This window comes from Doryrhamphus excisus, chromosome 5 (assembly GCF_030265055.1).
Source record: "Doryrhamphus excisus isolate RoL2022-K1 chromosome 5, RoL_Dexc_1.0, whole genome shotgun sequence".
NCBI classification, from domain to species: Eukaryota; Metazoa; Chordata; class Actinopteri; order Syngnathiformes; family Syngnathidae; genus Doryrhamphus; species Doryrhamphus excisus.
Window position 1 is genome coordinate 6,504,921 of NC_080470.1, and position 27,091 is coordinate 6,532,011.

The 27,091-nt window shown below is 39.5% G+C and overlaps 3 protein-coding genes across 3 annotated transcripts; all 3 read right to left on the bottom strand.

Moving 5' to 3' along the window:
• Positions 1–2,147: 2,147 nt before the first annotated feature.
• cp (ceruloplasmin) lies at positions 2,148–12,468 on the bottom strand. The gene is made up of 24 exons (XM_058073005.1): positions 12,193–12,468; positions 11,482–11,726; positions 11,203–11,415; positions 10,104–10,277; positions 9,941–10,032; positions 9,643–9,805; positions 9,420–9,558; positions 9,190–9,329; positions 8,178–8,318; positions 8,057–8,101; positions 7,771–7,985; positions 6,956–7,106; positions 6,651–6,863; positions 6,332–6,536; positions 5,045–5,184; positions 4,808–4,936; positions 3,626–3,732; positions 3,500–3,555; positions 3,300–3,371; positions 3,143–3,234; positions 2,916–3,055; positions 2,771–2,827; positions 2,574–2,679; positions 2,148–2,496 (listed from the first exon to the last, which is right to left on the bottom strand). The coding sequence occupies exons 1-24, from the start codon at positions 12,351–12,353 to the stop codon at positions 2,471–2,473; spliced, it is 3,222 nt and encodes a 1,073-aa protein (XP_057928988.1). The 5' UTR covers positions 12,354–12,468; the 3' UTR covers positions 2,148–2,470.
• Positions 12,469–13,393: 925 nt separating this feature from the next.
• tm4sf18 (transmembrane 4 L six family member 18) lies at positions 13,394–18,633 on the bottom strand. The gene is made up of 4 exons (XM_058074116.1): positions 18,265–18,633; positions 16,248–16,316; positions 15,669–15,811; positions 13,394–14,253 (listed from the first exon to the last, which is right to left on the bottom strand). The coding sequence occupies exons 1-4, from the start codon at positions 18,442–18,444 to the stop codon at positions 14,055–14,057; spliced, it is 591 nt and encodes a 196-aa protein (XP_057930099.1). The 5' UTR covers positions 18,445–18,633; the 3' UTR covers positions 13,394–14,054.
• Positions 18,634–21,912: 3,279 nt separating this feature from the next.
• LOC131129414 (glutathione hydrolase-like YwrD proenzyme) lies at positions 21,913–26,177 on the bottom strand (the record flags this gene model as incomplete). Its single annotated transcript, XM_058072971.1, is given in 6 exon segments — positions 21,913–22,031; positions 22,244–22,333; positions 22,413–22,569; positions 24,267–24,459; positions 25,150–25,303; positions 26,087–26,177. Coding segments are annotated over 6 exon segments (795 nt in total), but the record flags the coding sequence as incomplete, so codon positions are not given.
• Between the last annotated feature and the right edge of the window lie 914 nt (positions 26,178–27,091).

Here is a 27,091-nt window from a genome sequence, read left to right on the forward strand (position 1 = left end):
GTCAGTGTGTGATGTTTCTGGTCTGGGAGGTAGACCAAACCCACTAGGTCGATTTTCCATCGTTTTTCAGGTCCGCCGCTGTCGCCAAATTGCCTTTTTTAAGGCCCTGATAATGCACTTTTTCGGTTTGGGAGGTGGACCAAACCCACCACACGTTCATCAGGCGCCCTGGCAAGACCCAAAGATGGCAAACACCAATTTCTGGATGGGTCGTTTATCGGCTGTTTTTTCAGGTCCACCGCTGTCGCAAAATCGTCAAACCCACCACATGTTCATCAGGGGCACCGGCCAACCCAGAGATTGCACATCGGGGTCCCCTGCAAAATCCAAAGATGGCAAAAAAAATGCTACTTTTCCAACGGGTGTTTTTTTTTCTCGTAACTCAGGTTTCGGCGGGACCCAAAGATCTCAAATACTGCAGATTGGGCCCCATAGAAGAGTCAAAGATGACAAAAAATGCCACTTTTATGACCGGTGGTTTTTCAGCCGTTTTTTCAGGTCCGCGGCTGTCGCGAAACCGTGCATTTTCCAGAGGCTGAAATTGGTCGACCAAACCCACCATACAATCATCTTTGGTCCTTGCAGGACCCAAAGATGATATAAAAACCCAAGTTTCTGATGGGTTGTTTTTTATTTGCCTGTTTTTTTTAAGTTCCAAAGCTGTTGCGAAATCACGATTTTTCCAGCAACTGAAATTGCAATTTTCCGGCCCGGGAGGTGGACCAAGCCGGCGGTTCGATTTTCGCCGATTTCCAGGTCTCCGGCTGGTGGAGCGAACTGGTGGACCAAACCCACCAAGACATTCATCTCTGGTCCCAGCGGGACCGAAAGATGGCATAATAACTTATCTGATGGGTTGTTTTTTGCCCGTTTTTTCAGGTCACGAAATTACGCTTTTTCCAGCCGCTGAAACTGCACTTTTCCGGTCCGGGAGGTGGACTAACCACCAGAGAGTGTGCGGGACCCAAAAATCTTTTCTGACGGGTGAATTTTGGCTGTTTTTGCAGTGCCGTAGCCATCGCAAAATCACTTTTTTTGACTCCAGCTAGTCTAATATTTAAGTATTTCCATACCAAAATTACATTTGTTTTGGAAATGCATGAATGACATCATGTACATAACCTTGATACGCCATAACCCGAGGACCAACCTGTATTTGTGAAAATGATGTTCATGTTGGAGGATGATATTAACAAGTCGGTCTCTTAGTAACATGTCTATCAGTGTGTGACCCACCTGGTTCCACCAACCTTGTGGAATACCCCCTCGTAATGAGCGTCGAGAGTGGTAGGCGTTAACCTCCAATAGAAGCCCAGACTGTCAACGCTCAGCATGGCTTTTAAGGTTCACAGAGTGAGGTTTACTCATGTAGAGTATATTTGCACAGCCGCACTGGCTGGTATCGCTTACACTTAAGAACCTAAATCTCTCTCTTTTCTGGGTTCCATAGGTGCCGTGACCCCGTGTCCAGCACACCGCCGTGGGCTCAACCTTCGTAATGAAAGGTCAGACTGTCAACTCGATGTCCGCCACAACTCATACGGGTCAAGTAACATAGTCACATTTAAATATCACGTATAGAATTGCAAACTACTCAACACTGAATTCCAAAAGCAAAGCTTGAAAGATGCTGACGAAGTGGTAACGTCCAAAATCTTATTAGTGTTTGAAGTGATTGAATTCCTCCTCTAATTAATGAACTGCAGCTCTCAGGGACTCAAAAGCCACAAAAGGCCCTGGGTTATCATTATCATCATATGTAAGTGTGTGAAACTGACACTGGCTGATAATCATACATCTCTTTTTGTGATGTATTACTGTGCGGCTGTAGCTTTAATGGAGAGCTTTAACTCTGAATGGAGCTATTACAGTTTTAGTTTAGTTTAGTTACAGGTTTAGTTCAAACTTATTACTACTTGACTTTACTAACACCTCCACAGAACCCAACACAGGAAATTGAGAAGTTCAATGAATTATTTGAGGGTAAACAACTTAAAATATGAATGTACATTTACTGGGATCACTTGCATAGTGTAAATAAGTCTAATGGCCCATGAATCTCTCTGTGACAGTTTGATTCCCTGCAAAAATGATAAAGGGATACAGGAAATTTATAGGCAGTGCGCCATTAGTACTCTATTTATAACCAAAGGTACAATTTGACAAAGGGATTCTGTTAAAAGCATCACAATTTGTAATATAATGCTACCACACACAAGACTGATATCTTTCTGTAGTGAAAATAATATTTGAAAACCACTTTATTTGGTTATGAAAAAGCTATCTCGACAGTCATTTAAAAATCTTTACACTTGAGATACTTCTAGTGACTGCAGATTGATTCTTTATTGCTGTAATCAGAGTGCCCCCTGTTGCCAAGTTACTGTTATTACTACAAGTATTGAAGAAACTGTGATGCTATGTATTTAAATCTGACAACCAACAAAAGTGATCATTTTCCTCCATTTACTCAACCGGTGAATCCCCTCTTCTTCACTGTAGGAGATAGAAACAAATACATATCACAGCATGTAGTCAAAATTCTATTTTCTGTCACTGAGGTTGTCACTCACCTTTATCTCTTACGGTATATATGGCTACTGTGCCAGCCTTAATATGGTCAGTCACATGACAGTGTAGTAGCCATGTTCCTGGGTACTGAGGTCGCATTTTTACAGTCTAAACCACGAGACAAAAAAAAACAATAATTAAAAAATTTGGGGAGAATGTTACTACACCCAAATGAGGGTAATTTTATTGACAGTTTTACCTGGAAGGTGGCTGGAAAAAGCTGAAAGACATCAGTAGTGTGTGGGCCTCCCCCCAGCTGGAAAAGAACATACACTGGTATTGTAGTATAATATATAATATATATAATATAGCTTTATGGCAGTGTACTTTGTGACTTGGATGACCTTATATTCCACACTATGACCATGCCAGTGGACGCCATGGATGTCCACTTCGTTGCCCATCCCCATCAGGTACCAGTAGACCTTATCTCCAACCTCCATGTTCAAGCCATTTAGGTTTGCATATACAAAGCCATTAATGGCTGAGAAGGAATACATTGAAAACAGTTACAAGTTCAATCCAATCACTTTCATCTTAGTATCCATCCAAGCGGTTGTTTTTTTCTCACCGTGCATTTTGTTGCTCTCTATAAAGACTTCATCGTCCTTCAAGTTTGGTCGTGGGTTCCTGATGTGGGTCCTGATGTTTTCATCCAAATACCTGGTATATAAACATTACTCGGTAAGTAAATAAAACAGTTGAAATTTTACTTTAATTATACTTACCAGCTCTCGTTCTCATCAAAGACCAGGAACAGCAATGCAAACTCCTCAATTTCCTTCTTAAGGCCTAAACTCCTTGAAGCAACACAATTCAAAAACTCAACATTAGCATACAGTACGATGGTGTTGAATGAGGTGACACGAAACATGCAAACCAATAAATAAATCACTTTAATCACACGTCAATATGCAGAAATACTCACCTGGCCCAGCTACGGCGACAGATAACCAAGGGACCAATTAGGCCACTGTATAGGTCCTGTCAGGGAGGCATATAAAATGTCAATGTGCGCACATCTGTATGTGTGTGTGTGTTATCGATAGCACACCTTGGCAACATCCACTGTGGAGTAGTATGCTGACACAGAGCACTCTTCTTGCTCAGCGGTTGGTCCGGTATTCTTTGTAACGTACCACTCGTAGATGTGTGTCTCACCTGTGAAGCACATGCATCTCATTTAATAGTTAATTTGAAGACTTTATATTATAGTAAAACAAAAAATATCAGTTCAGAAAAAGCAGGAAACTTAACGAATGTATACTATACTATTTTTTGCATGTTTTGTTTTACTTAAATGGTTTAGATGATCAAACAAATCCAAATGAAAATTGTGAAAAAGTCATTCAAAACATAATTTAGCTGAGTTTAATTGATATCTATTCACCTGAAGAAGCTTCTAAATCAATGTCTAAAGCTTTGGGGCTCCAGCAAACCACAGCAAGAGCCATTATCCACAAATGGCAAAAACATGGAACAGCAGTGAACCTAAATGGACTCTTAGGAAAAACAATCAGACTGCGCATCCGGAACAACAAACAAAAAACAGACTGTGTACATAAATTGATACTGTTTATTCTGTATATTTTGTATTTTTCATTCTTTTTTAATAGATGTGTCTGCACCTACTTCACCAAAACAAATTCCTAATATGTGTTTGATCATGCCTGGCAATAAACCCTTTTCTGATTTTCTGATTCTGATTTCTGATTCTGAAATGACCCCAGGAGCGTCGCAAAGACTCATCCAAGAGGTCATAAAGGACACCACAACAATAGAAGGTGCAGGCCTCACAGTTTGGGTCAATGTTCATGAATCCACCTTAAGAAGGACACTGGGCAAAAACGACCTGAATGCCAAAGTTCTGAGACGCAAACCACTGCTGAACAAAAATAATATTAAGCCTCATCTCAATTTTGTCAGAAAACATCTTGATGATCCTTCAAACCTTCGGGAAAATACTCTGCAGTCTGGTGAGACAAAAGTTGAAGTTTTTGGAAGGTGTTTTCAGGAAAAGCACACCATACCAACAGTAAAATATAGTGGTGGTAGTGTGATGGCTTTTTTGCTGCTTCAGGACCTGGAAGACTTGCTGTGATAAATGGAACCATGAATTCTGCTGTCTAACAAAAACTCCTGAAGGAGAATGTCCGGTCATCTGTTGGTTACCTCAAGTTGAACCCAACTTGGGTTCTGCAGCAGGACAATAATCCAATAGTGTGCTTTTGTTTACCTGGTTTGGTGGGGTAAACAGTTGGGCTTTCGGTCTTGACTCCATGGGCATGGATGGAATAGGGTCTGGACGCCATGTTTTTAAAAACCACTTTCACTTTGTCTCCAACATCAGCATGTATCATTGGACCTGAGAAAGTAGAAGTTGATTAAACTGGAGCCCAACAAGTTCTACATTGTGACACAATAAGTCATACTATGTGCAATTTGTATCTGCCACTGTTTAAGTGTAACTTACCCATAATGCCAAGATGTTCCATGTCTGCACCTCTTTCCACTTGATTGATGAACTTGTCATTCGTGAATTGGCGGTAGACGACTTTCTTGTAGCGTGAGCCTATGAAGCCACCTTGCTGGTCAAGGAAGACAGTCGCAGGACTGCAGCAGGAGAGCCCCGTTTAATATTGGCTCATTATATGGCTTATTTGTTTCTGACATACAGTACGTAAAAGGTCCCTGACATGATTCATCAACTGTTTAAATATTAGGTGCGGATTCTGCTAAATCCAAAAAGCTTTCTGTGTGGGTTATTGTGTGTAGCTGCTCTATAGGAGACCACAACTCAATACAAAGGGTTGAAAAATTAGCATAATAGGTCCCTTTTAAATAAGTAAAGTATAAATAAAATGGAAAAAGTAAGTATATATATGTATATAACTTTTTAGCATATCTACATGTGTTTGTTTAGCAAATGTAAAATATCAAAGTGGTCCCTGTATCCTTTCATTTTACTGTATTGGGCCCTGGCTGGGAAAGGATTTTACACTCAAGATTTAGAATAAATTATGTTGTTTTGCTTTTTTTACAGGCTGTTTTCACCGACATTTGTTATATATTATTTTTAATTATGTTCTAAATTGTTAGATTTTGGGAGGCGAATGGTAAATTGGCAAAAATGTAATTTATACTTACTTAAAATGTAATATTTGTTCACCTATTGTGCTTAGGCGAGATTATGTAGCATTAGATTAATTGTATTAGTATTATAGTATTATAAAGTGAGAAAAGAAAGAAGGGGAATAGGTGTTGAAAGAATCAAAAATCAAATACAAAATAATCAAAAGAGAGTAGAAAATATGACAGGGTATGGCTTGTACAGGAAAAAAAACTGTAAAATAAGAGATAAAAATAACATGTGTAAGTAAAGTGTAAGTAAAATAAGAAAAAAAAGAGATTACATAGAGAGTTTATGAATGAATTAACAAATAATTAAATACTGAATGAATAATGAAATAACATTAATAATGAATGAATCATGTACATTGCTTAATATTGTTATGATTGGAATACACGCTGCTGTTTTTCAGATGGAGAATTAATAATTCTACAGGGAATCTAATCTATTAGTCTCATCTAATAATTAGTCACTTTTATTGCAAATGTTGGTCCAAAATCAGAGGAGAACATCAACATCAAGCTAGCAGAAAATACACATTTTTATGGGTTATCATTTACTTGCGTTTTTTTGTAATTTGGTGCTACTGTACTATGCTAGCTGACTAAACACAAACTGTACAATTCTTACCTTTGCTGACCATGATACATCTCAGCCTCCCAAGTACGGTTTGGAGAGTAGTCCCAGTCCATTTCCATGGCAGCAATGTAGTATGTTTTAGAATGGACCATGGTCTCACCCTGTCGCTGAAAGAAGCTGCACTTCTGCACTGTGTAATTAGCACGCATTCCTCCGCGGTGATGGTCAACCGTTGGGGATGCCACTTCAAATTGACCTGCAAAACACAAATACCCGGGTAACACATACAGCACAAATTATCTGCAGAGACCAGAAACTAATGGTATTAACCCGTTCCGCTGGGTTAATTTACCTTTAGCGAGACACCTACCCATGCTGTCTGGCTCCATCGTCACAGTGTGTGAGATGTGTGGAAAGACAGAAATGGTGTCCATTCTGTTTTGACGAAAGACAAAACGATTTCCCTGGAAGTAAAAGCTGTTGATGTCTGTCTCTGAACCCAGTCCTGACAGGTGCCATGTCACTTTGTCCCCCTTACACATAGTAAGGCCTTCAAGGTTCCCATATATAAATCCATTGATGGCTGAAAGTTGAGATATTTGGTGGGGTTAAGACAATACAGTAATTGACATGCATTCAATGTATAGCACACACACAGTATATACGTTGGCCTACCATGCATCTTATTGCTCTCAATAAAGCCCTCATCCTCCTTGTTAACAGTGGTGGGAGCTGTGGCGAAGGTCCGAATGTTATCATCTAGATACCAGCTGAGGTTTTCATCGAACACAGTAGCCAGCAGGTGGAATTCTTTATTATAGTTTTTCTATATTGTGGCAATAAGAGGACATTGTTCACTTGCAGGCTACAACATACTGTATTCACAGATAGATCTATATCTGACGTAGGGTTGCAAAATCACGGGAACGAAAACCTATGCGACCACATGTATAGTGATTTAATATTAAGGTGCTTTTTGTTAAGTTTGCACATGACAGTGTCACTGACGAAAAGACAGGAAGCAGAAGATGCGGATGCTGAGGTTCTCATTGGGAGTGACCAGGATGGATAGGATCAGGAACAAGTACATCAGAGGGACATTACATGTTAGAGGCCTTGGAGATAAAGTCAGAGAGGCCAGACTGAGATGGTTGGGACATGTCCAGAGGAGAGATAGTGAATATATTGGTAGAAGGATGCTGCGTTTAGAGCTGCCAGGTAGGAGGCGTAGAAGAAGACCAAAGAGGAGGTTTATGAATGTAGTGAAGGAGGACATGAGGGTAGTTGGTGTGAGAGAGACAGATGCAGAAGACAGGGTTGGATGGAGGCGGTTGATTTGCTGTGGCGACCCTTGAAGGGAAAACCCGAAAGAGAAAGAAGAAGAAGATTAAGGTGTTTTTTTTTTAGTTTGCATATGATCACCAATTTCCTACTGTATTTGGGCTGCACAATAAATGACAGAAGAAGATATACATTGTATATGTTCCTACCTGTACCCCCTTCTTGAGCGATCCAGGTCGACAGACAAGCAACGGTCCAACTAGTCCAGAGTTTGTGTCTTTTACCGGGTCTACTCCCGAGTAGTACAGGTAGGTCAGACAGTCCGACTCCTTCGGTACAGGCCCGGCACCCACAGGTACTAACCACTCATATGTGTGCGTCTTCCCTGGGGCAACCAAAGCAGCTGGAGGAGGTGTAACTGTTCCTTTTTTATAAACAAATAGAGTATCCATGTGTTATATATGTACTTTTCACAGTACATTAACATGTACTTACTTGCTTCTCCTTTTAATTCCCTTAGTTTTTTTGCTGTGTAGGACTCTAAATAAATGTAAAAGCAGACCAGATTCAATATGAACAAACACTCCAGATTTCATAATGAAATATAATGCTTGACCTTCAAGCTCATTGTGATAGAGGGTTCCATCTTGTTCGATACTGTACTGTACACCATGGGGCTGTATAGAGTAAGGCCGACTGGCCTTGTTCTTAAAGACCACCTTGATGGTGTCTTTCTCTTCAGCTCGCAGCACAGGACCTGGAAGAGTCACACAATTAAAACATTACAGTACATTTACATTCAGTGTCCTGACAATGCACTTGTACATTACCATGTCATTCCATGCATCTGGTACACAGTATAATCATATTCTCATTTCTTTTCTCTGTTTTAAATTGTAAATAATAATTTTTAATGGCCTGTGATTGGCTGGCAACCAGTCTGGGGCTCCAGCACCCCCGCGACCCTTGTGAGGATAAGCGGTAGAAAATGAAGGAATGAGTTTTTAAGACGATTTGTTGGTGCTATCTTAGAGGGGAAAAAGTTTTCCCTTGCAACTACTTTGCAACTACTTTGTACTTTGTCTTTTGTTTTTGTGCCTTTTTCCACTTGTTGGACATCCTTTGTTAATAAAAATTTTTTGCTACTCTACGCCTCCGCATCTTGGGGTCTGAACACTCATTAACTTCCTCATTAACTACCATAATTTTCATTCATTCATTCATTCATTCATTTTCTACCGCTTTTCCTCACGAGGATCGCGGGGGTGCTGGAGCCTATCCCAGCTGTCTTCGGGCGTGAGGCGGGGTACACCCTGGACTGGTCGCCCGCCAATCACAGGGCACATATAGACAAACAACCATTCACACTCACATTCATACCTATGGACAATTTGGAGTCACCAATTAACCTAGCATGTTTTTGGAATGTGGGAGGAAACCGGAGTACCCGGAGAAAACCAACGCATGCACGGGGAGAACATGCAAACTCCACACAGAGATGGCCGAGGGTGGAATTGAACCCTGGTCTCCTAGCTGTGAGGTCTGCGCGCTAACCACACGACCGCCGTGCCGCCTACCATAATTTTGTGTCTCCCAATTACAGCTAATCACAAACCAGCCTTGATTACCCAGAATTCCAAGGTGTTTCTCCTCTGGGCTGCGTAGCATCTTGGTTAGAAAGCTGCTATCAACGTATTCCACATAGCGAACCTTCTTGTAGCGACTTCCAATACGATTGCGACCTCTGGTCACAAACATGTCTGCTTCACTGCACACACAAACAGACTAGTTTTTATTTTTTTTTAAAGTTTTAAACATTTCTGCACTTATAAGCGTGTGTGCATGTGTAATAACAAACCCGTCAGATGGCAGCGTAGGAGCATAGTCCCAGACTTCTTCTTCTGCAGCAATGAAGAATTCTCTGAGCTCACCATATGGACGAGGTTTATGAACATTGGGGAAACACTTCCTGATCTCGAATACAGCTTGCATACCACCTTTTGAGGAATAATTAAAAAAAAAAACAACAACAGTCAAAGAAGTAACACAACATGTGTGAGAGCAAGAGCATGGAAGCCCACCCATGAGATGATCATTAACGGTGCATGTCAGCAGCCAGTGTCCAGGGTTGTCTGCTACCATCTCAGCTGTGGTGCTGGACCCGGGGAAAAGACTGACTGTATCTGTGTGGTGATTTTCGCTGGTGAGGATCTGGCCGTGGAAATGAACTGAGTGCATGTCCACCTGTGACAAGGGGATATCTTTTTTTTTGCTCCCATTACAGTCAAGAATTTTACTTCTGGGATTGTTTTAGTATACATTAGTTTGTACAGGCACATTATGGTATTATTCCACACTCTAAAAACACTGATGGGTCACCTCATTGCCTAAGCCAATCATATGCCAGTGGATCTTGTTCCCTTGGCACATGCTCAGTCCAGGGAGATTACCGTAAAGAAATCCATTGATACCTGCAACAACACAGTTCATACAATTTAAAAAGATGTATGAATCTGTACATTCATGGACACTCCCTTCTTACCATGCATCTTGTTACTTTCAATGAAATCTTCATTCTCCTTCAGATTTTGAGCAGGATTTGTGATATGTGTCCTAATGTTTTCATCTAGGTACCAGCTAAAGTTCTCATCCGTCACCAAGAACATAAGCGCGTACAGGTAGTCTGCTGAACTGTCGCCATGCAAGTCCAGAGTTCCTGGAGATTAAGAAAGATTGAAGTGAAATCATAAATATTTGTTTCAAACTTTCATTCATTCATTCATTTTCTACCGCTTTTCCTCACAAGGGTCGCAGGGGTTGCTGGAGCCTATCCCAGCTGTCTTCGGGCGAGAGGCGGGGTACACCGCCAGCCAATCACAGGGCACATATAGACAAACAACCATTCACACTCACATTCATACCTATGGACAATTTGGTGTCGCCAATTCCCTTACGAAAAGAAAATATATTTATCAATATATTACTTTAAATATATTGTATTATATTATAATATATTATTTCTCCATTATATTTTCAAATACATTATATATTATAAATACATGGAATAATATATTTTGTACATATATGATATATTAATGTAATATATGGCAATATATTGCAGAATATACAAATGATTGCCGCTTTCAATATATTGAAATATATTAAATCCAAATATATAATATATGAGCTTATATATCCCAAATTATATGCAATTTTATATATGTAAAAATATAGTCATTTTTTGGTCTTGATCGCAAGATATTTTTTATATGTATCAATATATACACATATATGATCTATGCATGTATTGCAATATATTGGAAAATATAAACATAAGATCCCATATATGGAAATATATTTCCTTATACATTGCATTATATTTGCCAATATACTGCAATATTTTTTTTCCATAAGGGTTAACCTAGCATGTTTTTGGAATGTGGGAGGAAACCGGAGTACCCGGAGAAAACCCACGCCTGCATGGGGAGAACATGCAAACTCCACACAGAGATGGCAGAGGGTGGAATCGAACCCTGGTCCTCCGAGCTGTGAGGTCTGCGCCCTAACTGTTTCAAACTTGATAACTGCAAATGTGTTCAACTGATGTCAGAAACATTCTGTGTTTAATCGACATCATGTACCTGTCTTACAGATGATGAGGGGCCCGATCAGTCCTGAGTTGATATCTTTTGGTGTGGAGACATGGGAGTGGTAGAACCTGGTCAGGCAGTTGCTTTCAGTCAAAGTTGGGCTGTGGGACTGTGGTAGGGACCACTCGTATGTTACTGTTGTACCAGGAGCCACTGAGTCATCTCGCTTCAAGTTTGTTGATGTGGCATCTGGGTACAAAGCCCCTAAGGAGCCAGAGATAAGACGCCATTAAAAGTGTATCATTGTGTGCCGTAGCATCCATTCCTCACCTTCACTGCCTTTACTGTAGTTCAGTCCATGTGGGTGGATGCTGTACGGTCTTGATGCTATGTTCCTCAGATGGACAACCACTGTGTCTCCCTCCTCAGCCATCAGCAGGGGTCCCACATATCCCAGCCAGTCTTGTTTCATGACCTCTGTCTTGTATGTGGCGTCACTGTATTGCTTATAAACAGCCTTCTTGTAGGTGGAGCCGATTTGCTGGGGGCCTTTCAAGAGAAAGACTGCAGCTTCTCTGTAGAGACATTCACAAACAGTGAGACAATGAGCAAATAAATTATAAAAGTTCAAACATACATTTATCAGCTTGACCTCAAAGCAAGTTGTTACTGGTCACCAGGGAGAAGACTTACCATTAGGCAATTTCTCATAAAAACTTTATTTTTGTTGGATTTAAAGTACATATTATTGTGTGTCCAGAACTGTATTTTATACTATTGTGTACAATGCAAGTGCTTAGGATTCCAGGGGGGCTGGAGTATAATTTAGCTGAGTTTGTGTAAAAGGTAGACAACACCGTGGGCTAGTCACCAGTCAGTCACAAGTTGGTAAGTTGAGTGGAAAATCATCCAGTGATAGCCAGCTATGTAGTACACTACACTACTACAATTCTTCTATTTCAAGCTATACCTAACTACAATGAAAAACAAACCAACAGTTACAATTACATCATTCCAATCATGGAAATTATGTGGACTTACTCATCCTCCTGGAGTGAGCGGTTGTGGATGAGATTCATTCCACTTGGTGCATAGTTCCATTGAACTTCCTCTATCCTGAGGAAATATTCTCTCCTCATCCCAGAAACACATACTGATGCACAGCACAGCATAAATAAAAGCCTCAACGCCAACGGTGCCATTTGGACGCAGTTGTTCTGACTAGATGATAGTTGAGAAAATAGAAGATTCAGACCACCAACTGTTTCCAGTCTGCCAGCCAGGCAGTCTCACTGATTTTGGGTCCACTCTGTCTTTATATTTGGTGACCTAAGTGACTGTTGGGAAGAGTTGATAATGGTAAGAGAAGGTCACTGACCCACCAGCAGCATGACCCCTTGTCTGGCTTACATAAGATCTGGAACTTCGGTCTGTTAATTTTGCTCTATATTTGTGCTCTTAAATGTTTCTGTGATTATACAAACACAACTCAGAAAAAAAGAAAAAGAAACACAACTAAAAGCTTCAACTTTATTTGGACAGAAGATCCTTCTCAATGGGGTTAATTGCTTATCATTAATGACAATGCTGACTTTTGCTTCTGTCAATACTGTATAAGGTCTAAAAGGACAGTGAAAAGTAAATATTCTGCTGAAAACCTTGCTTAAATTGGAAAAATTAATCACAAATTAACCCACTGTGTCGTCAAATACAACTTAAAGTTGTATTTGGTCTGTATTTCAATTTTTATCATCACACAAGATACATAAAGTGTACAAACTTGAGACACTGACCAAATGTGGAGGCTGAGTCAGTGGGGTAATATTCTGTCTTAGTCAGTGAAGAAATTCACAAGGTCACCCACCCCATCCGTGTATACCATAAAAAAAAATTTTGCACACAAGGGCTGTGCGGGGGGCCCAAAAAGGGGGTTTGCTACATCGTTGTTTCATAATTGCATTATAAATGCCCATTGTTGACGTTTCTGCGCAGTACATGTATTAGCACTTGGGGCACACGATCTCTCAGGGACCCCCTAAAAGCTGGGGCCCCAGGCAAATGCCTAGTTTGCCTGTTGGCACGCCCTGCCTCTGGCCTTAGTAGTAGTAGTAACTGCACAACATCTGCGGAAGTGCTCAATCACCAGATAGCCGGACAATCTGGTAACTGTGGAAATTCCTGGACTTTAAGTACAAAACACTGAGAGGTTGCTACATCACAGACACACACATATGTACACAAATTCATTTTTTTTTAATTCAAGATAGAACAAACATACATACATTATATAAAAAATATGTCACTAAAATATATATATACAAAAGAACACTGAACTAACATTTTGGGGACAAAGAAAAACATTATTGTACAACAATAATACTTCAAAAATAAGAACAAATGTACAAACACACACAAAAAAATTAACCACCCAAAGCAACTGAATAGAAGCAATACATCTGGCACATTGATGATAAACTTCAACTGAAACTAAGAAAATGCATCTTTAGTGTATTAGTAAACTAACAAGGGTTTGGTGAGTTAATTGTGTTTTTTCCCATCCGTTTCTTCTTCCAGTCTAGTTTCTTAGCTTGTAAGAAATAAAGTATATTATGCTAATAATAGAAAAAGAAATAGAATACACGTTGCTTCCTTAATCAATGTCTGAGTGGCGCACTAAACCAACTCAATACATCTTCATTATCGTAGTTTTAATGATTTATACTGCAAATGTGTAGTTGTAAAACTCTCTGTAATGAGGGTGTGTATTGTGCTCAAACACACACAAATAGAGATGTGCAGTGGACCACCCCCCACCCGTGCAGACGTGAGCATTAGCGTACTTGGGTGTTGTTGTCGCAAGTGTGTATTTGACATAGTCACATGCACGATGACTGTGAGTGTGTCTAAGCGTTTAAACTGTACTCCTGCTTATAGCAACAAGGCCGACAGACAGCGTTGACTAAACCGCTGCCAAGCTGCAAGAGACAGAGGATGAACTCTAACACTGCCAGGCCCAACAGCACACACAGCAGAGTCACGTTCCACTCAACAATGTGTACCGGTTGGAGGCACACGGACCACAACTCTGGCTGCAGCAGATACCTGAAACAGAAAAATAGTTAAGAAAATCAGAAAAACAGGAACACAAAGCAAAAAGACACAACACAATACATTATGTTTGTGTCTGTGCACACCAAATATTGGAAAACTGCGGCCTGCGGGCCACATCAGGCCCACCAAGCATCTTAATCTGGCCCACTGGGCATTTCCAAATTCCATTTGTTAAACTTTTAACATCGAAACTGTAGCCAGCAACATGCAGTGTAAGTAAGTAAGCTTTATTTCTATAGCGCTTTTCACAGACAAAGTCAAAAAGCGCTTCACAACATAAAACATCATGCACATATAAAATACAATCAGCAAATATGAGTGGGTATAAGTTAAAATGCTTGTCTAAAGGTCCCTTTTAAAGGCCTCCACATTGCTATGTAACAAAAATCCAAACAACACAATACGTTTATACATGACGCAAAAAGTACCTGTGTGGGCATACAAATAAATATTAATGCACAATACCAATGCCAAAAAAAAGCCACCCATATACAGAATTCCAGTTGCATGGCATGCCGGGCAGCTTGTGGTTCTCTTTCTTCCAACATTTTGCCGTGTTTGTCACATTTTTCCTGTTATGGATATATATATGTTGAGGAGGTTGTCAGAAGGGTAAACAAAGAGTAGATAACATATTTTTGCTATGCAATGTTTTAATTTTTCATAGTTCATAATGTTCATAACTACCCACCAAGCCTTGCGGGCATTATGGGATGCCTTGACTTGCTGTGGATGTGCCCCCTGTAATCTAATGTTGTCTGCGAGTAAAAAAGTTTGCCCATCCCTGGTTTCGATTCTCAGTCCTCCAAGTCATGGTAATCCGCAAAGGTTGAACCGAGGCAACTGGGCTCTTCATGTTTTGTGAAGACGTTTCACCTTGAATCCAAAAGGCTCCAAGTATTAGGTGCGGTGTCTCTCCCCCAAACACTGTCTCATTCCATGCGATGAATGGACATAAATTTGCTGTTTTGCCACTAGGGAAGCGAGCGATCTATTGTTATGAAGGACGGTTGTCCACCAGCCACTCCCGGTGACAACCATAACAACCCTAAGGGTACACACCCACTAGAAACATAAATAGGAAGACTCCACACTTTAACTTTAAAGGTGAAACATCTTCAAAAAACAAGAAAAGAATACCAGTGTATTTCAAAATAGCATTCATGCCCATGAAGTCTTTGTAAACTTCTGACTACAATTGTATGTTTTTATTACCAGATTTCAGACCTTACAGTGTTTATTGCAGAAAGTGAGGGACAATTAAATGAAACTATAATTTTCCAAGGGCCGGACTTGTTTCCTCACAACAGAGATCTACTTTTGGTGCAGCTCTTGTGCAAGTATAGTTAATAATTGTTCAAGTGAATGGCATGAACCCCTAGTCATAACAGACAGTATCTTCCTACCTGCCTCCCTGATCTGCAAAGGGGTACGACCACCCAAGAGACGTGAAGCACTGGGGACCCTGCATCAAGGCGAGGCCTGAAATGACGAAGCAATAGCTTGATCCAACTAGGCCAACCACAGCAGCCAACACTGACCCACACATCTGGAAATCAAGACAAGAGACACAAGATTAAAACGATGTGAATATTTGTATTACTGATGTTGACATCTATCGCTACATAGTGAGTAACTTAATATTCTTCCGTCCGTGTCAAGAAAGAAATAAATAAAAGTGGCAGCTGCAAACACACACACACACACACAGAGCAGCTGCGCATGTGGCTTGAGTTGTGTGTGCCAAGCTTACTTTGTTGCGTGTTAACCAACAAAGGCTCCCTTGTTTAATTATCATGGCTGGATTAGCATTAGCATTCCACCTACCAAAGGGCAGAGTATTACAGCAGGCCAAACAACAACTATTCTAACACCGTGTGTTGTGAGAAAAGGAGCACATGCAAAAAAGCATTTAGTGTTGATGTTTTAATAAGCAATTGAAAGTCAAGAATTAATAGTAGTGTTCTGTTTGGTGAGTTTCTTACCATCAAGCTCTCATTCCAGCAACAACTGCATTTTCCCAAAGTGATGAAGGTTACTGCAGGAATGAGCATCTAAAATAAAATACAAAAAAAGAGTTGTCATAATTGCAAAAGTACATTTAAGAATGTATTTTTGGTACATTTAGATGCTTTTTTTCACTTTTAAAGAAAAAGGATTACTGTACTGTACTATAGTCATCCTTGGCCAAATTGTTTATTTAAGACAGACAATATAAAAATATTGACATACTGTGTAGCTAAATCATATTTTTATTAATAATTTTAACTAGTAATTATTTGGAGGAACTTTCACTTGTCTCTCTTTTTCTCTCCTGCCTTGGGCTGACTTATTTCTCAATGCCACATGGCAGCAATGAGCATCCTTTGCAAAGAGAATGTGCCCCCTTGCGCCCTCCACAAAGCACATGTTCAGGCTTGGATACTTATTTGTTCATTTGTATTTTTATTTTCCCAACAGTCCTCTTGTCTGCACTGTCTTTTCACAGGAAGTTAGTTATCACACCAAGAGGGGGAGGGAAGTTCCCAAAGTCTTTCCTTAACCCCAGCACACAAACACACACATTCACACAAATACATATAGATGTGCGAACCTTCCACAGTGGCCAGGAAAAAGTACAGAAGAGAGAGAAAGGAAGGATTACTTTTTCTTTTTCCAATGTTGAAATGGACACCAATAAGAAGTAAAAAAGGAACAACAAACACAAGAAAAGCAATTCAATCTCAACACTTGGGCTAGATAAGTGGATTAAATTCTCAATATGAGACACAAAATTCCCTTTGACCTCAACTGAAAGAAATCCTGACCTATGCTTAAAACATAAAAGTAGCAACAACGAGAGAAAAAAGTCTTCATGAAAGAAGCTTTCATGCACAACGAGTTAATTTTGCGTGGGAAAATATAATCTCTGTTTCTACCCTTAAACCCAAACAAAGTGAAGCACTCAGTGGGAGCATAAACCCAGTGGAGCGCCATGGAAAGCAGGATTGACTGTTTATTCACACAGAACTATACTGTTCTCAGGGGACAACCACATGCAGGCTGTGCAATGCTCAAGGGAAATCACTACTAAAGAGACACAGAGATGCATAAAATAATTTAATTCATGGATTTGCAGTAAATATGCCAAAGCCATGTTGCACTTGTAGGAATGTGGCCAACAGCTAATGCCTTCTAACAGTCAAGTCACTTACACGCCATCAAAGAAATTCATTTATCAAAAATGTGGGTCAGAGCTCCGTTTCAAAGAAAGTGGAATGCCTCCATGCAGATAAACAAGTGAATCATGAAGCCTTTTACTATTAAATGTCAAACCACAAACAAGCTTTTCTAAAATTGTAACACCAACCAGCATTGTAGAAGAGATTTCAATAACTGTTTCATAGTCACTTTGATGAAATATTACGAAATGTAAATCTTTGATTATTTTAAGCCTTTCTACCACTTAGCTAGGATCCCTGGATAGGTCAAGGGCGAGCTGGAGCTTATCCCACAAGGTGAAAGAAAGACTACACCCTGAACTGGTTGCCAGTCGCTTGCAGGTCATTCACAGTGAAACTCACACCCTAATGTGCAGGTTTTTTGACTGTGGGAGGAAACCTACACAAGCCCAATGAGGACCAAGCCAAGAGTGTGAACGGTAAACCCCCTCTGTAATATTATATAATGTCATTCAACATTTTTTCATAATAAATTCATTCTTCTTTGCTGATTGGCACTTGAGTTTTGGTTAAGGAATTTTTCATATTAAGTATCCATTATCAACTCCAAGCATGCACAAATATGTTGATGCTTATTCTGAAGTATGGTTTAGATATTGAGGGGTGTGAACCAAGTCAAAATGAATCTTATCTGTATCTGCAGTGAAAAAAAAGTCTGATGAACAACAAGGAAATCAATTTCGGACCTTTACCGAATAAAGTTATGAACATATTTATCATTTAGTATGAGAAAACTACTTCTAAAGGAACTAACTGAGTGTGCAGTTTTTCTTTCACTCACCAGCAGTCCTCCACCGCCCAGTCCACCAAAGTACCAGGTGTAGCTGGCCAGGCGGCCCAGTTTGATGTATGTCATATCTCCCATCGGAAACAAGAGCAGCAGGTTGGCCACGATACAACAGAGGGCCAAAGGCAACAAAGCCAGACCCAAAGACCTGGCAAAACCCACTGAACAACACATTGCTCAGCCCAAGAAAATACACAGAGACCCCTGAAAAGCACAACTGCAATGGGAAAAGGAGAAAAGGAGAATGGACTGAGGCGAATGGAAAAGGAGTAGAAGAGGGGAAGGATGGGTCAGAGCAGCTGGCTGGGGAGCCAGGAAACTAGAACAAGTGGTGGGAGCTTGTGTATTATCCTTCCTCGTGGAGGCACTTCTACTACTAAGCAACATGGGTCAGGAAACACACATACACACACGCAGGAAGTAAGTTGACCAATGGCTGCACAAAGCTTAGTCAGAAGTATGAAAAATCTCATGAGACAAAGAGTGTGTGTGTGCATGTGTTTTCCACAATCATTCAATTAATAGGATTGAGTAAGGGATGTCACAATACCAAGTTAACATGATTCAAAACAGAATCACTACCTTCCATACAAGCGCAGCAAAATGCACGCAGAATTGAACCTTGAAACTCAAGTGCCCTCAGTTTAAAAATTTCCACAATATTTAGGAGAAAAATGTCTCAAAGTTGCACAAAACATCTGAGTCAACATCAACACCTAACTTTGCAAACATTAGTTCATATCTGTCAAAATTTGCAATTGAAAATAAGGGACATGTGTATTTATTTCTAAGGGAGTCCATAAGGGAGCATTAGATAAAAGAAGGGAAATTCTGGTTTCCCATTATATATATTTTTTTCATTAAAGTTTAAAATTGGGGAAAACTATTAAAACAGGTGGGTGCCAGTAAAAAAAAAAAATTCAAAATATGATAGGTAACCGGTTAAAATGGGAGGGTCACGAGACAGGGTTTATGAGATGATATTTTAACATTACTGTAAAAAAAAATGTCAATGAAAAATATAAATAAAATCAAAATATACTGCAATTACCTAATTTAATTTCTACTACGTTACACTCTTCTCTACTGTGTGTGTATGGTACTGATCCTCCATCCACCCACCAAAACAAAGATGTATGACAAAAGGGCTCACACCGTTAATGCCGTTATTCTATGCAGAAAAGCCCCAAGGTGCTGAAATCAATGCAGTGAGTGAATCCTCTTCTTCTGTCCAGTAGAAAACAGACATGGCAATATAATGAGGCCAGCAAAATTATGAAGTTCATTTTAATTTATTGTGATTAATTCATTTATTATTGTTCCAAGCCAAGTGGCCACAAGACATTTTTTTCTGAATGAGACATCTTTTCACAATTTAATCTAGCAAGGTCTTGTGACACAAGATCTTGTAAGCGATTAAATGTGTTTGTATGTCTTAATATTACAAGTGTTTTTGTAAAGTCCACAGAATTAAAGATCAACATTTCTTAACCGTTCATCCATTAAATCAAATATTGTAAATTAAGTACGGTATAATAATTGGTGCACTTGTATTATTATTGCTTTTTCCTCTGAGTCAGAGTTGCACAATTACTCAGCAGGTCCCTATAGGGCAAAAGGGCACTTCATGACCTCGCTAACGTTACCATGTCTGATTTCAAAAACATTGATAGAGTGCAGTTGTGTTTTTTAGGGGATCAGCATGTTTCCAGCTGATCCATAATCCAAGTGGAATGTATCACATCCAGTCAACTGCACTAAAATCTGGAATCTCTATAAAGCTGATCTAAGTAGCATTGTTAATTAGGGTGATTATGCAACAGTACACATGGTACTTTATAAAAAATCTCAGTACCACTATGTGTTTGGAGCTGTAAGAAGATCAACAATGAAGCAAAGTCCAAAGTAACTACCTCAAACATGTTTCAGCTGTCTAGAGAACGAGTAGCTGACCAACAATAATCAATATTTGTGTATACCCAGTCAGCAGACTAATATGTCAACAAAGAACATCTCTGATTATGTAGATCTTGATAGATCTATCTGTATCTGACCTAAATCAACACATGTCCAGAATATGTGGTTCAATTGTTAAATGAATAAAGTCATTGTTTACTGACATGTGTCTTGAGGCTTTACTGTATGTTGGTCTGCCTTTTGCAACTAAACCAGCTTTCACTCTTATAGGATTTTCTTTCTAATATTTTGAAGTATTTCTGTATAGGAAAATAAATGTAGGTCAAACTAAGAGGTTTTGGTTGGTCGGCTTGGTTTAGTTGAATACTACATTTGTCCTTATAGTGTATTTTGTATGTGCATCACCATCATTTATTGTTTGCTTACCACTCATAGAATACAGTACTAGCATGCACACAGAGGTAGCATTGTTAGCAAATGTCAGCATGCAAAATGGATCCTAAATTATGGAAATGCTTAAAGAATGCCAGATTATTAGTTTGTAATACTATTTTAAATTGCAGTAACTTGTCGTAGAATTCTTAACTAGTAAATGCATATACACTACTGTAATTAGATAAAATTATATATTTTTTTGGATTGTTGCAGAATCCCCTCAGTAGAAGATTCTTCAAGAACGCTCATGTACATGCAAAAACACAAACTCCAGGGTGTCCAAACTTTTTCCACCAAGGGCCACATACTGAAAAACTGAAAGCATGCAAGGCCTACTTTGAAATTGTAAACCAACACATCATAATATGTATCATAATATCATCATATGTATCATGTATCATAAATATGTCATATATGTATAAAAAAAAACAATGTATCTCGGCGTTGCGATATGGGTTAAAAAAAAACAAACATATTAGTATGACGTTTGGTCATCCACCCATTTTTCACACTGAATTTCAGTCATGTTCTATTTTTTGAACTATTGATTTGATCATGGTTCTAGATGTGTGCTCTTCAATGGACTATCATTTTATTGTATCAATACACAAAATAAAAATATAAAATAAAAAAAGATAAAATAAAATATACACCTAAAAACCTAAATGATAGTATAGAATACCTTTTATTGTCATTGCACAGTACAGGATTAAAAAATGCTTCTTCTGTTTCAGTGTATATACTACATATATATAAAAACAAAATATAATAATAAAAACAAACATAAAACACAGTATGAACCGTGTATTGTACAAAAATATCGCAAAGAAGTAGCGTTTCCCTTCATTCATTGCACGGATGAGGAATAATGAGGTAGATTGTAGGCAGCAGCAGTAGCAGTGAAAGGAATGTCAGCATTTTACATGTGAGAGTTCAGGGTGAAAAAAACTGTTCCTCAGCCTATGATCCATACGTATGTTGAACTGAGGTTGACCCTAATCTCTATTAGAGATGAAAAGAAAAACATGTGCATAAATTAATATAGATGTTATAGATCAGTTTTATTATAAAATGTCATGTTTATGTCATTAGTTATGTTTGCTTTACAGCTTGGGCCCTTAGATCCAAAGTCTATTGTCCTGAGTGCACCTAGCCTAAATACACACACACACACACACACACACACAAAGCTGACAGAGCAGTAAAGGATAGACAAGGTATCGAGGGGAAGTGAATGTCTCTACTCCTATCTAAAGTAAACAGAGTACGACTGGCACACACTGGCACCATCAGAAACCATCAGAAACTGCACCCGCCAGTGATCACTGGCTGCTGCAGTTTTTGCTCAATAGAGATTGCGCAGGAATGGTGACATGGTCTGGGTCGCCCACGTAATGCACAACCAAAGGCTGTAAACAAATACAGGAACTGTATGCAATATTGTACTTTTACTATAAAAACAAAAACATTTTGATCCAGCCACAAATCTTATAAGTATAGTGGAACCTCCAACTTCAAATACCCAAAAAGTTCTGAAATCTGAATTTCAACCCACAGTCAACTTGAAGGTCAAACCATCATGATGTGTGATGTCAGGTGACATTTACAGGTTACTAGTTACCTTTGAGAGGGAAGTTTTCCAGGATGTTGAGCAGCAGCAGAGCAGCCAATCCTTGACTATTGGGAGGAGGCTCTCATACACGCACACACCCTGAGCACACAATGGAGTCAATTACTCTGCTGGCCATGTTATTCAAATAGACATCCAATAAGCAACTTGAAGTTTATACTCACATTGTACTTGTACGTGTTGATGGGAGCGACCAACTCACTGTCATGGCTATTGAGGTCATCCAAGGTCATGACTCCTCCATGCTGGGCGATGATGTCGACAATGGCTTGAGCCACTCTGCCTTGGTAGATTGCTTTCTTCCCATGCTCCCCAAGCTCCCGGTGATATATTGTACCATGCATAGCATAATATAGCATAACACAAATTAGAAATTTGTTGAAAATTTTGAAAACATACACCGCTACGACCTTTGACCCCAGCTACCAGCTGTTAAAATGTTTTAAAATGACATTTATTAGCTACCTTGGTCATCTTATGTAAAATACTAAACGACTAGTTTTTTTAATCACCAACATCTCTTAAAGATTACAGTATTGGTTCAAAACATGAACAAGAAAAATGTATCCAATCGACCAGAGCCTATTCTTTCATTTAATATGGGCACTCTTTTGAACCCTACATTACACATAATAATCTTATTGTAATGTTCACAAAACTTGTGACCACTGTATTTCATAAGAGTGGACCAGTAGACATAAAGTGGGTGTGGAGCTGGGGGTGGGAGGGTGTTCACTCCCACATCCTATGACGGCCAGAGAGAATTGAATGTGGGGCCCCTTGTCATAGGCCAAATTCTTGGCCATGCCGCCATTGAATCAATCAATGTATTTACCAGGAAGGTGTGTGTGAGAAAAGTGAGTCAGTACTTCAAAGAGCTAACACACCATCAGCACTGAGGAATAACTATCAAGATGCCATGGAAACCTCCCATCAATGAAGATGAGGTCACCGCCATTGTTTCATATGTTAGGATGACCGGAGCATGATTGTATGTGTGTTTGTGTGTGCAAGGTGTGTCATCCGGGGGAGTGTTTTCATATTATCACATGACTAATAAAGGTCTGATACACTCACACACACGTAGGCAAACTTGTTGGTAACCTTCTGTTAAAGACAGAAAAACAAAAAAAAATGAAAATTAGCTTATGAAAGTCTGACATGACAATTCAATATTATGTTGTACAATGTTTTGAAACAATCACTGCAATCAAGCAATTTCCCAAAAAGTGTTAGGAGCTCGCACCCATCCACAGTTATTTTAGCCCAAAAACTGCTCCGCCTGTCAGGCCTCAGGCCCGTGTGGACATGGTCTCGGGTTTGATTCATCGATCCACAGATGGGATTTAAGTCAAGACCATGACCACTTCACTAAGTGATGTTTTGCACTTGGGTGCTTTTAGCTGTTTGTTTTGGGCTATTATCTTGTTGTGACTGACACCGGGATTTCCGATTCTGCTCCAGAATGCCTTGATAGTCTTTTAAATTATACTGCACAGACTCAAAACGCTGGATGAAGTACAGGAGACTTATTAACATAACCGAGCCGCCTCCATGTTTCATTGTACGTACAGTGCTCTTTCCTTTGTGTACTTTATTTTTGCTTAAATCTAGAACTGATGTGACTCACCTTAAACGTTTTGTGTTATTTTCTCAAAGGTCATCAGTGTTTGATTTTCGTTTGTTAATGTTCAGTCAATTTGTATTTATTATTACTTACTATATTCCGCGACCATAGGGAGGATAAGCGGCATAAAAAATGGATGGTTGGATATTTCTTATGTCAATTTCAAGTTCTTCAAGTTTTTCATTCTTTCACGGAACAGTACCAACAACGTTGTTTTTGTGTATATGGTTGAGGTGACTGACTAAATCATAAAAATCTACAGGAGTGTAGATTCGTTCTAAATTCATTAAGACTCTAAATGTTGTGGGACTGTCAACACTGCATGGAAATCAAAACCATTACACATGTTTTAAAAGTGGCAATGCTCTTGATTACTTTTTGATTTACCTTAAGAGTTCGGGCAAGGAAAGGGTTTCTGAATACGTGTCCATGTTTGGGAGGATGACCGTCAATCAGCAGGTCTCCACCAAGTTCCTTCCCTGCACCTCGAAACTCGGATTGTGCCCAGAAGTGAGCTGTAACTTCAGCAACAGGAAACCCCACCTGAGCTAGTTCCAGTGAGTGCTCCAGTGAGCACCTCCTGTAAGGACAGCTAGGGGAAACAGGAAAAGGAAACACATGCTTATTACCTCACAGGAAACCATACAAAGCAGGACGTATGAGTCATTGTTTTAAAAAGAAATATGTCCCGGAGAGCGTGCAAGGCAGGACTTGAAGAGCAATACGTCCTTTCATGTTAGTCCATTATTTCCAGAGAAAGTAGATAGCTTTGTTGCTAGTGATTTTTGAGTTACTAAGTTGTTAAGCCAGAATCCACCTCCTGCTACATCTTCTTATTCTATGGCAGACCGGGTTCGTACTGTATAAAGTATGTTAACAAGCACAGTTGCGATGCCATCAACTGTGCGGAAATGTACCAAATTTATTTGCAGCAGGCCACCACAAAAATATTACCAGTAATGTATGGATAGTTTCAGGGTGAATTGAACAAATAAATGAAACTTCAGAGTCTGATGTCTCTGATTGTTTGTATGTTTTCTGTTTCAGTAAAGTCAGTAAACACCTGTTATGATTTTAGGCCTGTCAATATATCAAGGCTGGCAAAATAATCAAGTTTTTTTTCATTTATCATATGGTTCACTGATATATTGATTATCATGATGTAAATTATGTTTACATCATGGAAACCACAACCACTAGGAAAACAAAAAGAAGGGTATGTTTTCAGTCCATATGATGACAAGACCAAAAATTAAAACAAAGTATCTACCTGCCATTTATTCCTCTGATCTCACTCGTGTTGCCGTTGAAGAACAAGCAGAAGGCGTCACCACCAAGACCAGTGCTGCCTGGCTATGTAACTGCCAGCGCTGCTGCTATGGCAACCACAGCATCTGCAGCATTGCCGCCTCGCTTCAGAACATCTGGATAAATAGACAAAGCAATACAATAGACAAAGTCTTCAGACTCCATTATTGTTATATAGTCACACATGATTTCCTGACTTTGTCATGTCTACCAAACATGATTGCTTATTATGTAGCAGACCAGGTGCATATGAGGCTCATTATGAAGCGGATCAATGCATACCACCACCTTACTGTATGGAAAATTTGGATCTAGATTCACACTAACACGTAATCTGATTTCTAAATGACACCATTTTTATTAAGGAGCTGTATCACAAACATTGGCTGCCATTTTACTCAAGGACACACATTGCACTGTGGTTGGCATGACGACCGACACTTCCACCTTGCTCTCCCTGTCCCAGAATAAACCTCACAGGCCAGGTCTAGGTGGAACCACTATGTTTTTATGTTTTTTCATAGTCATTCATTTAAGTATTGCAAAAACAATATATCTTATGGCTTTTCTATTTACATGACTGCTGTATATATTGGATTTTATTTTGTGTTTAAATGTACATTGTCTGTGTTTACTTGAAGACTAAAAATGAGGGGCATAATTTGCCACGCTTCTTTTAAATTGTTGCATTTTTTGTTTATTATTTAAAGAGACAACAAGTGTCCTCTTCGACAAGCTAAATAAGTTGTTACTTATTTACTTATTCATAGGTTGTTACTTTCGGGGTAACTTCTTGCTTTTGGTTAGCATTCATGATAGCATCGTTTCTCCTCACAAAATCAGCACAGAGATTGCAGGTAGTGCGGCAAATCTCTATGACAACACTCACTTTGTCCAACTGTCGAGTTGCTGGCTGGATGCCACACAGCCGTGTAAACACACCACAGGTGACCGACGAGAGGAGAAACCCAAGTGGCTGTCAATGCCAACATGTTATTTACCAACTATGCATCCCATAAAAACTACGCGACACTGCAAAATGAAGGAACTGTATGACCGAATAGCTAACTTTGTCGATCGGTTTATCGGGTATCGATTGCTTTTAGTCAGTCATGATGATGAAGTCGATGGTAGATCATATCGATAATTGGCAACTGAAGTAACATGACTGAAGACAGTTCCACAAAAACTAAAACTATGTTATTTATGAAATAGCTACTTTGAAAGAAACTACAAACACTGTCAGTAATGCATGCACTCCTGCTAACGCTAACACTTCTCCACGCTAGGGCTAGCGCCGACCCAGCATGGTAAAGTTACTGCCCCCTATAGCCCATCCTCTGAATTACAGCTCAGAACTCTATATAGTACTGAAAAATTAGGCTCAGGTGGAGCCTATCACAGCTGACTTGGTGTGTTTCAGCTACTGTACTGAAAAGGAGTCTAACACACCTCATCCTCTCCAGCAAAGTACTGCGGATTGGTGTAATGTTGAAAATACTGACCCTCTTGCGGTCCCAGATAAGCAGAGGATGGATATGAATGGATTGATGGACCATCTTGAAGCCAAGCCTTTGATTAACTTTATTAATATGTCTGTAAGAGTGGAAAGAGATTTTGGCAACACATCAGTACAAATAGAATGTGGCTAGCTAACCAAATGTGACCTGAGTTTCCGAAGACTGATATGAATGGGACACATTACACTACACGATGCACCAGGACCATATCCAATGCAACAGTGATGATAACCGTTCTACTCAACATAAATTGCAGAACTGATCAATAGACCTAAGATAAAACTCACACAGTAGTCATTCTAAATCATGGAACGCTTTTCTTGTGACTTACGAAACCAAGGGTAGCCCTGCTCTGCTCTCATCAGTTGAACGTCTTTCTTTTCT

Coding starts and splice junctions, on each gene's coding strand:
- cp (XM_058073005.1), bottom strand. CDS start 12,353: ATGGCACCGTTGGCGTTGAGGCTTTTATTTATGCTGTGCTGTGCATCA. Junction 10,278..11,202: donor CCTCATCATCTGTAAGACAG/GTACATGATGTC, acceptor CTTAATCTCCAG/GAACTCTGGACTTGCATGGC. Junction 9,806..9,940: donor TGATTGGCTTAGGCAATGAG/GTGACCCATCAG, acceptor CCCTTGTCACAG/GTGGACATGCACTCAGTTCA.
- tm4sf18 (XM_058074116.1), bottom strand. CDS start 18,444: ATGTGTTGTTCAGTGGGTTTTGCCAGGTCTTTGGGTCTGGCTTTGTTG. Junction 15,812..16,247: donor GCTGGAATGAGAGCTTGATG/GTAAGAAACTCA, acceptor CTTGATTTCCAG/ATGTGTGGGTCAGTGTTGGC. Junction 14,254..15,668: donor TTTGCAGATCAGGGAGGCAG/GTAGGAAGATAC, acceptor TTTCTGTTTCAG/GTATCTGCTGCAGCCAGAGT.